At 39.9% G+C, this 13,073-nt stretch overlaps 1 protein-coding gene across 1 annotated transcript in view; it reads right to left on the bottom strand.

Annotated features, from left to right (window-relative positions):
• Positions 1 to 9,258, bottom strand: part of ANKS1B (ankyrin repeat and sterile alpha motif domain containing 1B) — an 82,937-nt gene extending 73,679 nt beyond the window's left edge. Inside the window, exon 1 of the mRNA XM_022599860.3 lies at positions 9,136 to 9,258. Coding sequence (XP_022455568.1) covers positions 9,136 to 9,219 — 84 coding nt within the window. The 5' untranslated portion in view covers positions 9,220 to 9,258. The remainder of the gene's footprint in view (positions 1 to 9,135) is intronic.
• Positions 9,259 to 13,073: the final 3,815 nt, after the last annotated feature.

Here is a 13,073-nt window from a genome sequence, read left to right on the forward strand (position 1 = left end):
AAACTTAAAAAAAATTTTTTTTAGTATCCTTATTGGAGTATAATTGATTTACAGCGTTGTGTTAGTTTCTGCTGTATAACAAAGTGAATCAGCTATATGCATACATATATCCCCATAACCCCTCCCTCTTGAGCCTCTCTCCCACCCTCCCTATCCCACACTTCTAGATGGTCACAAAGCACCGAGCTGATCTCCCCGTACGATGCAGCTGCTTCCCACTAGCTATCTGTTTTACATTTGGTAGTGTATATATGTCAATGCTACTCTCTCACTTCGGCCCAGCTTATCTTTCCCCCTCCCCGTGTCCTCAAGTCCATTCTCTACGTCTGCATCTTTATTCCTGTCCTGCCCCTAGGTTCTTCAGAACCTTTTTTTTTAGATTCCATATATATGTGTTAGCATACGGTATTTATTTTTCTCTTTCTGACTTACTTCACTCTATATGACAAACTCTAGGTCCATCGACCTCACCACAACTCAATTTCATTTCTCTTTATGGCTGAGTAATATTCCATTGTATATATGTGCCACATCTTCTTTATCCATTCATCTGTCGATGGACACTTAGGTTGCTTCCATGTCCTGGCTATTGTAAATAGAGCTGCAATGAACATTGGGGTACATGACTCTTTCTGAATTATGGTTTTCTCAGGGTATATGCCCAGTAGTGGGATTGCTGGGTCGTATGGTAATTCTATTTTTAGTTCTTTAAGGAACCTCCATACTGTTCTCCACAGTGGCTGTATCAATTTACATTCCCACCAACAGTGCAAGAGGGTTCCCTTTTCTCCACACCCCCTCCAGCATTTATTGTTTGTAGATTTTTTGATGATGGCCATTCTGACTGGTGTGCAGTGATACCTCATTGTAGTTTTAATTTGCGTTTCTCTAATGATTAGTGATCTTGAGCATCCTTTCATGTGTTTGTTGGCAATCTGCATATCTTCTTTGGAGAAATGTCTATTTAGGTCTTTTCCCATTTTTGGATTTGGTTGTTTGTTTTTTTGATATTGAGCTGCATGAGCTGCTTCTATATTTTGGAGATTAATCCTTTGTCCGTTGCTTTGTTTGCAAATATTTTCTCCCATTCTGAGGGTTGTCTTTTCATCTTGTTTATGGTTTCCTTTGCTGTGCAAAAGCTTTGAAGTTTCATTAGGTCCCATTTGTTTATTTTTCTTTTTATTTCCATTTCTCTAGGAGGTGGGTCAAAAAGGATCTTGCTATGATTTATGTCATAGTGTGTTCTGCCTATGTTTTCGTCTAAGAGTTTTATAGTGTCTGGCCTTACATTTAGGTCTTTAATCCATTTTGAGTTTATTTTTGTGTATGGTGTTAGGGAGTGCTCTAATTTCATTCTTTTACATGTAGCTGTCCAGTTTTCCCAGCACCACTTATTCAAGAGGCTGTCTTTTCTCCATTGTATATTTTTGCCTCCTTTATCAAAGATAAGGTGACATACATGCGTGGGTTTATCTCTGGGTTTTCTATCCTGTTCCATTGATCTATATTTCTGTTTTCATGCCAGTACCATACTGTCTTGATTACTGTAGCTTTGTAGTACAGGGAGAGCATATATTTTGAGAAAAGGCAGTTAACCGTCCACATTAACAAACTAGGTATACAACACATCAGGTTTAAATTCCAAGTATGAAAGCACCTTTTTCCACTTTTGCTTGGCATGATGCCTTTGGGCAGAGATGGTGGACGGTCCAGAGTTCCTGGCTTGAAACAGGGCACAGATATCATCAACATCCCAAGTTATCACTGAAGCTGGTGTGTTAGCTTGTCAACTCAACAAGCTGTCACATCGGAAGCTCCTGATGGAAGAGCTTACTGAATTTATTCTTAACCTTCTTTTTTGGGTTATGTATTATCTGTCTGTGCTTAAGTATTAGAAGCTGCTCTTTAGACCTTCACGGAAAAAAATTTTGAAGTCACGGACACGCTGAACTTTTCTGAGCAGTGGTGAGGTGATGAAAATCTAAATTAAAAATTAGCCACTAACTCATGGACATTTGAAAAAATCTAACGTAACTCAGTAATAAAACTTGTTTAGTTGGGGAAAAGTCGCTTTGTAAAATGCCGTTCTTTTCAACACAGTTGTACCATTTTTTGAAGGCTGATTCTGTAAATTCCATGAGAGCAGTGGGTAGAATTTCTAGGAACACCAGGCTTCCTTTCCCAGAGAAAATACAGAAGAATAAATTACTCCCTTCTTTCTCAGAGGCTGGCTCAGTGTTTGCCTCATGGATTTTGGGGCTATCCATGCTTTCTAGTTAACAATTTTGTGTACTTTGTACTTCAAACAAGTTTTAAAGTTCATTTAAGTCAAAAACAATCCTTTCTTTCTCACTTAATGTTTTCTCTTACCATGTTACAATATTAACGTGTTATTACTGTAAGATATCCTTTGCTACATACTTTTGTATGCTGAATTTGCAGAGGACTCTTCCATCTCTCCTCTGCTTCCCCTGGCTTTGTGATCATCTCACAGATCCCTTTTCCATCATGAAAGATGCTCCTTGGCAGCCTTCATATTTATACGATTAAAATAATGAGGAAAATTCCAATTCCATTCTCAATATACATTCTAAGTATGGAAATAATACTGGAACAAAAGGATGGTCTTTATAGAATGCTACAACCATCTGAGCACTTACCTTTCTAATGTCTTTGGCATTAACTGACCCTACAATGAATCAGGGACCTTTGAATTAGGGACAGGTAGATGATATATCTGAATTGATAGTCATATCATCTATCTATCTATATATACATTGTGATTTACAGTTTAGAATATACTTAAACATAAATTATCTGACACACACAAGCCTGCCAGGCAGTCTTTATCCATGTTTTAGAGACAAGGAAACCGAAGTTCAGAGAAATCGCATGACTTGGTACAGGTCACACAGCCTGAAAGAAACCAAATCAAAACTCCAACTGAAGATGCTGCTAAGGAAACAGCATCCACTAATTGGAGAAACCCTCACAGGCAAGAACTTCTCTGTATATGCAGTAAACCCCACAGCTACCTACAAAGCTTTTCACAAACATGGGAGGAGGGCAGAGTTCTACCAAATGTGCAGGAAGGGTTTCCACTAAGAGGATCAACAAATAAACACTGCAGAAATGCAGAAATGGATTAAAGACCTAAATGTAAGGCCAGATACTATAAAACTCCTAGAGGAAAATACAGGCAGAACACTCTTTGACATAAATCGCAGCAATATCTTTTTAGATCCATCTCCTGGAGGAATGGAAATAAAAATAAACAAATGAGACCTAATTAAACTTAAAAGCTTTTGCACAGCAAAGAAAACCATAAACAAAACGAAAAGACAACCTACAGAATGGGAGAAAATGTTTACAAATGATGCAACCGACAAGGGATCAGTTTCCAAAATATACAAACAGCTCATACAGCTCAATATCAAAAAAACAAACAATCCAATCAAAAAATGAGCAGAAGACCTAGATAGACATTTCTCCAAAGAAGACATACAGATGGCCAATGGGCACATGAAAAAATGTTCAACATTGCTAATTATTAGAGAAATGCAAATCAAAACTACAATGAGGTGTGACTTCACTCTGGTCAGAAGGGCCAGCATCAAAAAGTCTACAAATAATCTTTTTTGATCTATCTCCTAGAGTAATGAAAATAAAAACAAAAATAAACAAATGAGGCCTAATTAAACTTAAAAGCTTTTGCACAGCAAAGGAAACCATAAACAAAACGAAAAGACAGCCCTCAGAATGGGAGACAATATTTGCAAACAAAGCAACAGACAAGGGATTATCTCCAAAATATATAAACAGCTCATGAAGCTTAATATCAAAAAAACAAATAACCTAATCAAAAAATGGACAAAAAATTTAAATAGACATTTCTCCAAAGACGACACACAGATAGCCAAAAAGCACATGAAAAGATGCTTCAACATCACTAATTATTAGAGAAATGCAAATCAAAACTATAATGAGGTATCACCTCACATCGGTCAGAATGGCCATCATCAAAAAATCTACACACAATAAATGCTGGAGAGGGTGTGGAGAAAAGGGAACCCTCCTACACTGTTGGTGGGAATGTAAATTGGTAGAGCCACTATGGAGAACAGTATGGAGGTTCCTTAAAAAAACTAAAAACAGAGCTACCATACGACCCAGCAATCCCACTCCTAGGCAAATATCTGGAGAAAACCATAATGCAAAAAGATACATGCACCCTTATGTTCACAGCAGCACTATTCACAATAGCCAAGACATGAATGCAACCTAAATGTCCATTGACAGATGAATGGATAAAGAAGATGTGGTTATATACACACAATGGAATATTACTCAGCCATAAAAAGAATGAAATAATGCCATTTGCAGCAACATGGATGGACCTAGAGATGATCCTACTACTACTATTATCCTACTAAGTGAAATAAGCCAGACAGAGAAAGACAAACATCATATGATTCCACTTATATGTGGAATCTAAAAAAAAGAGGTACCAGTGAACTTATTTTCCAAACAGAAACAGACTCATAGTACACCTGAAACTAACATGATATTGTAAATTGGCTACACTTCAATAAAATAAAATTGTTTAAATTAAGCATTTTTTTAAAAAAAGGTTTTATGGTGAGAACCATGAGCTGATTCAGTAAGTTTCCACTGAACAACTAGCAATTTTATCCTCATTCTGCTCACTGTTCCTATGTATGTATAATCTGTTAGAGCATATGGGAAATTAGTATGTATTGAACTGTTACTAAGATATTCTATATCATTTTAAAATAGAAGTAGCCCACCGGGCATCAGGGGCCATAGAACAGGACATGGTCAGGCAGACAGCTTGAGTCCTGGCTCTGCCATGTAGCAGCTGCAAGGCAAAGCACTCACCCAGCTGGGTTCCTTGAGTATAGAAGGGGCTGCTGTGAGGTTTAAATAAGATACTGCATGTGGAATTTCAGACATGGATGGGGCCATGGCAGGGCTTCTATGTGACCCAGTTTCCATTTCTCTTCCTCTAACAGAATCAAAAGAAAGACCATTTGTAGAACTAATATAATATGTAAAGTGCTTTCAAATAAAGAAGTAATTGATCTAGTCGTACGTATTAAGTAATACTGTTTGGATCAAGATATATTAGACTTTCAACTGAATCAACTTTCTAGTGATTTAGAAGCAATTTAGACAAAGCCTTTCTAGTGCCTGACATATTGCCCCAGGCAAGTTCTCATTTGGTTTCTTTCTGGCTGTGCTACCCCCACCAAGTCACATAATTTCTGTTTCCCAGTCTTTGAAATGTGGATAATGTCTGTTTCTAAGCATCAGGTAAGGTAACTGCCTCAGGCAATATTGATATTTCTAATTAGATGAGAGCACTCAAAACACAAGAACTTCTGTAGTGTGGGTTTTCTCTTACTGTTTAGGAGTCTTTTTTATTTTGTGAAAATAGAAGTATTATTTCATTTTTCCATAAGTATTTGGTTATAAATAAATGGTTATACGTTTCACTTTGAGAAACTCCATTTCCTTTTTTCGTAACTTTGGAGAATGTGGTCTCTAAACTTTATTAATTCCGTTACTCTCATTTATTATTCATTTTAAGAATGTTTTGACTTCTCCTAAATATCACTCAAGAAAATTTCTAAATATTGCAATTAGGTCCTAAATACTGGAAATATTTTTCCTCCTTCTGTTATTATTTTTCATATTTTCACTTACTATCTCATCTCCACAGAACTTGGTCTTAAAAGCTGATCTGCCATGTGCTACACACACATAAATAGTTGTGTAGGATACCTTGTTTGTGCTAAAATGAGATGACAGATGTGACAGTACTTTGGAAATTTAAAAGCAAGCTCTATACGCATTAAGGTATTATTATACAAATGTGAATGCAACATTTATTTATTAGGGACATGGAAATAGGGGAGCCTTTCAGAACTTCTGGGCTGAGTCCAATTTAGAATTATAGGCTAGAAAGCTGTGTTTTCAGCATGATCGGCAATCCATTGTTTAGATGTGTTTACATCATTACATTTCATGGTTTCAAAAATCCTATCAGTACTGAACTTGATTTTGTTTCTCACATATTTATTTAAGACAATTTGATGCCACAATATTGCTTACATCAGAATAAAAGCAAACAATACCCGTACTATTTAAAATCCTCTGGATTCCAAGACAAGTATTTTAAACATTGGTTCGAATTGAAAACAAGTAGTCAAACACTGTGTTACCTTTTAAAAAAATATTTGCTAACGAACAAATTTAATAGGTGGAATGGACATTAAATTTATCTCAATTTAACTTTCAGCATTGGTTTTTCAAGTTAAAGCACTTCCACATCTGCTGGGAAAAAGCTATGCTCCTACGAATTACTGCAGCCACCAAGAACTTAAGGTTCCCGGCCTATGGCTAGAATTCCAAATCACTCTTCTGGGGGCTCAGGTAAACTTGAAGCAGTAAAGGGGTTTCTGAGAACAAGGAGTTGTCCAGGTGACTTTCTTTTAATTGCGTTTTCCTTTCTTTTAGTAAGTAAGTAAGAAAGCCTGAAGGTGGACTTCTGCCTTTTAGTGGGAAACAGACTGGTTAGGCAAGCGTTACCCAACCTCAAGTAAGCCCCTTGGGAGAAACCCCTTGGGAAGGAACCTCAGGGACTGAGCTCCTGGTTGGAAGGAGGTGTAAGGAGCTGCTTGCTTACAGGAATTTGAATTGCTAAAATTGCTAATTCAAGCCCTTAGGAAGAAGACTTGAATTCAGCTTTACTGGCTAGGGGCATAACATTGGGGAAGATGTGGTCTAGAGACAGTTGGATGGGTTCTAAAAAAAAAAAAAGCAAACGGATTTCAAAAATTATTACAGCAAATGACCAGAAGCAGAAGAATAAGAAAAAACATCAATTGGGTGGCTGAGTGGTGAAAAAGTCACATAAATAAAACTGTTCAACAACAAAATTACCGAGTATTTCATATTTTGACAGGTTAAAGCTTTGAAATGGTTCTATTTTTTAAAAGGTACCCATTCATTTCTCCACGATTTCTGGCATTTCTAGACTGGGAAACAGTCTCAAGACAAATAAAAAACTGCAATTAACACAGCCTAAAGAGCTGCAATCCCAGAATCCCTTTTTCTTATCGATTGGATTCCTGTAGTGCCATCTCCTATTTATTCTGCAGCAAAAGTGCTGTATTGAGCAGTGGGATATTAGAAAGCTTCTAATAAGCTCCTGGCTGCTGATGGAGGCCTAGGTCTCCATCAGTCATCCGATCATTGTGAACCGTACACAGGGGGGAAATAAGCACATTCACACAGACCTCCCATAGCCCCCAACTCATCCACTGCTTACCTCATTTCTCTTTGTGCATTTTGGCCTTTCTCACCTGGCCAGATAAAAGTTCATTCAATTTTCTCAAGGGCAAGGCAATTCCAGAAAGGGATGCATTCTGATTGGAATGACAAGAAAAAGATCTAGGCTCTTCAGACGGTAATACTGCCCCTAGGTTGTGAATCTCACAAAGATCATAAGGGAGCAATTGCTAGATTACCTCTGAGTGTGCATACTCAGGCAAAAGAGTAATTAATTTCCTCTCTGAAAAAAACTGCACTATGTGGAGAACTCGCATAAATTACATGAGCAGTTCAGACAGGTGATTCTGTTGCTGAATTTGGCACAGTCAATAACAGATAATGCTTGTTAATGGATGATCCGCCCTTATTCAGGGAAGAAAAGGGTCCAGGAAAGACCCAGCTTGCATTAATACATAAAGACTACATGGTTCAAGGTTAAAACAAACCATGTCTCTGAAATACTGTCATTAGAGCAATTTAACCACATATGTGATCCACAGGTACTAACAAATAGCAGGAAATGTATGAACATCTTGGGGAAAAAAGCTTTTAGATTCTTTATTTAAAAAAAACATCAGTGAAAACAGTAATAAGGATTAAAAGACAATACTTAACAAGAAAGAGAGGGAAAATTATTCTTTTCTTGTCTCTCCCACATTTTCCACCTCCCTTCAATAAAAGATTCTCCATAATCCCAACATTGCTATTCTTTGCACAAAGAACCCTGAGAACAATTTGATAGTGAGCAAGTTGAAAGGAGACACAATATCTCAGACCCCTTCTCTCCAGGGCATATGCAGGCAGAATAGCCATGGCTCCCAGAACATTCTCTTCACATTTTTCTTTCGTGAGCGGCAAGCACTGAATGTTTACCAAAGGCTTTAAAAAAACAGTATCTCACCAAACAGCTGAGGAAAATATTTAACAACCAAGGCAACGCAATTGCAGTCAAATTTTCACCTCAAGATTCTCATCTTAGGTGTGGGAGGCAGAGGAGCCTCTCAACGCTCAGTCTGAACCTAGAATGAGGATGAAAAGGGTTGATTCTGCCAACAGCTGTCAACAAATGCATAGCTCTGAGCCTCGGGGTGACACTGCAGAGCTAGCTGCCCATCTGAATGTGCTTTAGGAAGAGCACCACTATTTGGTTATGGCTGACCTGAGTTCCTGAGCAGCAATCTGCGGACAGGTGAAACACGGACATCCATACCCAAAACATGGAAAGGTCTGAACAGGACAGACCTCTCTCTTCAGTTATTTGTGTCAGGCAGCAGCATCATTTTCAACCACTCAAGGTGACAGTACGAGATGGATGCAACTAGTCCCCATTGTACAATTCTACACAAATGTGTAAACTTGGGAGAAAACGAACCACATTTCTCGGAGTTAATACTCTCCCACCCCCAACTTTTGCCCTGTCATCTGACCAATTTACATTCTATAATCTAGACTTTTATGATTTATTTTTTCATTATGATTTGATTCTTACACAGTATTACTCCCTTTAGGGCAAAGACTTTCTGGGTGCCAAGAGATCAGACATAATTTCTTCAGTAAAGAAATGGATAACAGGGATCTGTGTATACATTCCATTCCCAGAAAGGTCCATTTCATTCTAGTTCAACTGAGCAGAGAACGAAAGTCATGGCATAAAATGGTAAAATTCCAGTTACGTGGTGCACAGTAGGCACCCATTGTAAGCAACTGTCCAAAACTGGAATGCATTACTTGATATGGGTGAGAAAGACAAAAACATCACAGACGCTTTGAACACCTTACCTGGGCCATCTGCCTCTCCAGTTTTGATCGGGGAATATCGTCAAAGTAGTTTTCATTTCTTCTCCTCCTCGCATCGCCCTGCATGATAATGTGAGGAACGTCTAGGGAGCCACCAGCGGTGTAAGTGCTTTGGCTAAGTGATGGAGACAACTGAGGAGGAGTGTGATTACCACTGGGTTCCTGAATGGAAATACATCATGAAGTAAATACCGTGCTCTTGTGGCTGACCTCTGGTTTCAAAACTGTGAAATACGGACAAGATACACTGCGGGGGTGGGGAGTCATTTTTGAATCAACTGCCAAGGAATCGATGACATTCTACCATTTCATTAATGGCACAATCAACACCTCCCCACTAAGCATTTCAGGTTGAAGGTTTACAGTATCAACAATCAGGCTCTGTTTTCTTAAGCCAGCACCATGGATGATCCCAGGAGAGAGGCACACACATGTTGGGCACCCCTGACACTATCACTTGTGTTTACAAGGGAAGGAACTGTGTCTCTGTGTGGACAGAGGGGCCTCACCATGGTAGATGCCATGAAAAGAAAGCTAAAGTGGGACCTCATGGGTGTTGATCCTCCATCAGCGAGTGGCCTGGCAATCCCTGCCAGGAAGAGGACACAGTATGGAAATGGCATGTCACACGCACAGACTGCAGAGCAATGCATGTAATGACAGAGGATGGGCTTCAATGGCAAAGAGAATTGGGGGAAACTGGTCAAGAAGTAAGATAGGGGCTTCCCTGGTGGCACAGTGGTTGAGAGTCCACCTGCCGATGCAGGGGACACGGGTTCGTGCCCCGGTCCGGGAAGATCCCACATGCCGCGGAGCGGCTGGGCCCATGAGCCATGGCCGCTGAGCCTGCGCGTCTGGAGCCTGTGCTCCGCAACGGGAGAGGCCACAACAGTGAGAGGCCCGCGTACCGCAAAAAAAAAAAAAAAAAAAAAAAAAAAGAAGTAAGATAAAGGGGGGAAGACAGCTGGGTTCTGATGTGTGCAAGTAAGTGGAGGATTGGATCGTGCCGATTCTCCAGGCTACTTCTCCCCAAGATGTTCTGGACCTCCTTTGATGGATTAAGGTCCTACACTTTTTCTTGGGAACTTCTGTCTTTGATTTGTCTGTTGTTTCCCTAAATCTCTTCCAGAGAGCCAGAGGGAGAGGTTCAGCAGAGGAAGGAAAGACAGTAGGGTAAGTAGCAGGGAATTACTCCTCGAGAGGGTCATTTTAGGATGGTTACACTGATGGTGCCTGTATCTTTCTCCTCTTTTGTGTAGCAAAACAAAGGCAAAAACGATAATCCCTTTCTAGCCTTATTTTCCCCCAATTTATTTTTCTTACTGAGGGAGAAATAGGTCCTCTTCTATCTTCACTACTCCCTAAGCCCTCACTAGCCTCCAAATAAACCAGTGTATTCCAACTGTCCCAATCGTCAGTTTTCCTCATGGCCCTCCTGGAGCCAATTCTCTTGCACTTCCTGAAGTCTTTGTGTATTTTCTTTTCCTTTAAAACTGAATCAGCTTTAAAATCTTAACAGCTCCTCTCCTGCTCGATCCTCTGTGATACTGACAGTAGTTACTGTTTGCTGAAGTCCACTGATAAGAGGCATTCAACTGCATTTCATCGCTGGCAGTGACATCTAAGTGCTACTTTTGTGTTCGTTTATTATCACTACCCTTTCTGACACTTGCAGAAAAGGAATCAGAAGCAAGCAAGTGCAGGACTCAATAAAGAGAACAGAGTTGGAACTCTCCAACTGGTCATGGTGATCCTGCCTTTATGGTAAATTTTTGAAACGTTTCTACAGGCCTCATGAACATCAGCGACCACTGGCTACTCCTTCCGCTGCCATTCTGCCTGGCAATCTTCTCTCTGTCTCCTTCCCTCTGCTCTTTCTTGCCTTCGTTCCTCTTCCACTTTATTTCTCTCTTCCTCCTAGTTTTTCTACCCCATAATTCTAAAATACAGCTGAAACAGTTTACTAAATAAAGTTCTAGATTCTCTGTTCTTAATTTTTGAAGTGGGCAAAGCTGAAAAATTTTCACTTCTTAAAAAACAGAAGACCCTAAGGTTAATTTTAAATTGATCTTTTACTTAACTCTGGTCCTCATCGATTTTCTACCTGTGGGTTTGAGGAGTTTGACAGAAAACTCATTTCTTCTCTTGGTGTAGAGGGGTGTGTGGGATGCGGGGTAGCGGAGAGGTTCTTTAAAGGTGGTGGTTTTTCAGATGTTAATTTAAATCTCAAAAATATATATTTAACCAACCGAGAAAAACAAATCTTTTCGTAGAAAACACTATCAAAGGCGAGATAGTTTTTTATACAGGTGAGGTAGGCTACATGGAAAACAGCCTGTACTTCCTGACCCACTGCGTAATCATTTTTATTTTATGGCACAAAATAATTTTCGGGGATAAGAGTGGAGGACAAAACAAGCATGCTGGGTACTTACCCTGAGGGTGATGGACCGAGGGGGCTTCTGTGGTGGATCGTCGTGCAGCCTGTCTCCTAGAGATGCCAAGATACGTTTCCTGTGGCCAATCAAATTGATTTTTAAAACCTGAAAAGACATACATTTGGGTTAAATATTTCACTTGAGAAAAATAATTTTTACGTATCCTAAAAGATAAAGGAGCGGAAAGAGATTTGTGCAAAGTTACCTCTGCACCGGGAGAGATGTGGTGTGAAATCAGTGTGTCCCCTCGGATCCAGAGAGAGAGGAACAGAATGGCAAGGCAGTGTGGGTAGGAAGAGAAAGCAGGGACAGTGCTGTCACTCAGGCTGCCCTAGGGTCTAACCCTCTACCAAGCAGCCACAGGACCCTTCCAAAGTAGAAGTCAAGCCTCGTCCCTCTAATAGCTTCCTATGGCTCAGAATAAAATCTGAGTCCTGAGCTGGCCTCAAGTTCCAACAAGGCTGCCTGCCCTCTGTCTTTCTCTGTGTCCCCTCCTCTCTCCCCTCCAGCCTTCTCTGTTCTTTGAACATTCCACACTCATTCTGGCCTTGGGGCCTCCACCCTTGTTTCTCCATCTGCCTGGAATGTTCCCCAGCAATTTTCAAATGACACCTTCTCATCCCTTTGGACGTTGCTTAAGTGTTATCTGTCTTCTCACAAAGGCCCTTCCCATCTCCTCTTTAAAAGAACTGAGCCCTCACCCCGTCACACTCTACCCTGTGATCCTCTTCATATAATGCTCTGAAATAACTTTATTTGCAGGTTTAGTGTTTGTGTAGCCCTCTCCCCCAGGTAAGCTTCCAGACAGCAGGTATATCTTTATCATTACTATTTCCCAAACACCTAAACCAATGTTTGAAATAGTGGGGGCTCAATGAATAGGAAAGAATGAATGTTAATACAGATGAAAGTAGCAAAGTAGGATTAGAATCAAGTACTGCCTGACCAGAGACTCCCCAGGATGGGATTTTTGAGTCTGACAGGGCTGCAAAGGGCATAGTGTAGAAGAGATAACAAAGGAAACCAAGCCTTGCAGACAGCCTCTGTCCTCAGCCCTTCCCAGAGCTTTACAAATGTTACTTTCCTTCATCCCAACATTCCTAACTGGAAGGTGTTCTTCTTGCTTTAGAGGAGGAGATTGAGGTTCAGAGTGGTTAAGTAGCCCACCTAAGAGCTAGTATGTGGTGGCTCTGGGATTTGAATATGGTTTGCCTGACTCCAAAACTTGTTTTACGCCAAGGCAAACAGCAAAGTTTGGGCATATCTCCAAATATTACTGACTTTTTTAAAACAACAAATTATAAATCCATTCATAAGAAATATATTCACCTCTTTCTGCACAAATGTAGTACCAGGATAGAACAACCCTTGTTGAGTAACTAGTTCCCAAAGTAAATGACCCATTGTGAAAATGATTTTTTAAAAAAATTTCTCTTTTCAAGTTTTAAGGGGTTGAAGTGGGCATTTCCTTGGCACTCATCC

Source organism: Delphinapterus leucas, chromosome 11 (assembly GCF_059928025.1).
Source record: "Delphinapterus leucas isolate spDelLeu-1000000601 "Yukka" chromosome 11, BTC_Dleu_Yukka2, whole genome shotgun sequence".
Classification (NCBI taxonomy): domain Eukaryota; kingdom Metazoa; phylum Chordata; class Mammalia; order Artiodactyla; family Monodontidae; genus Delphinapterus; species Delphinapterus leucas.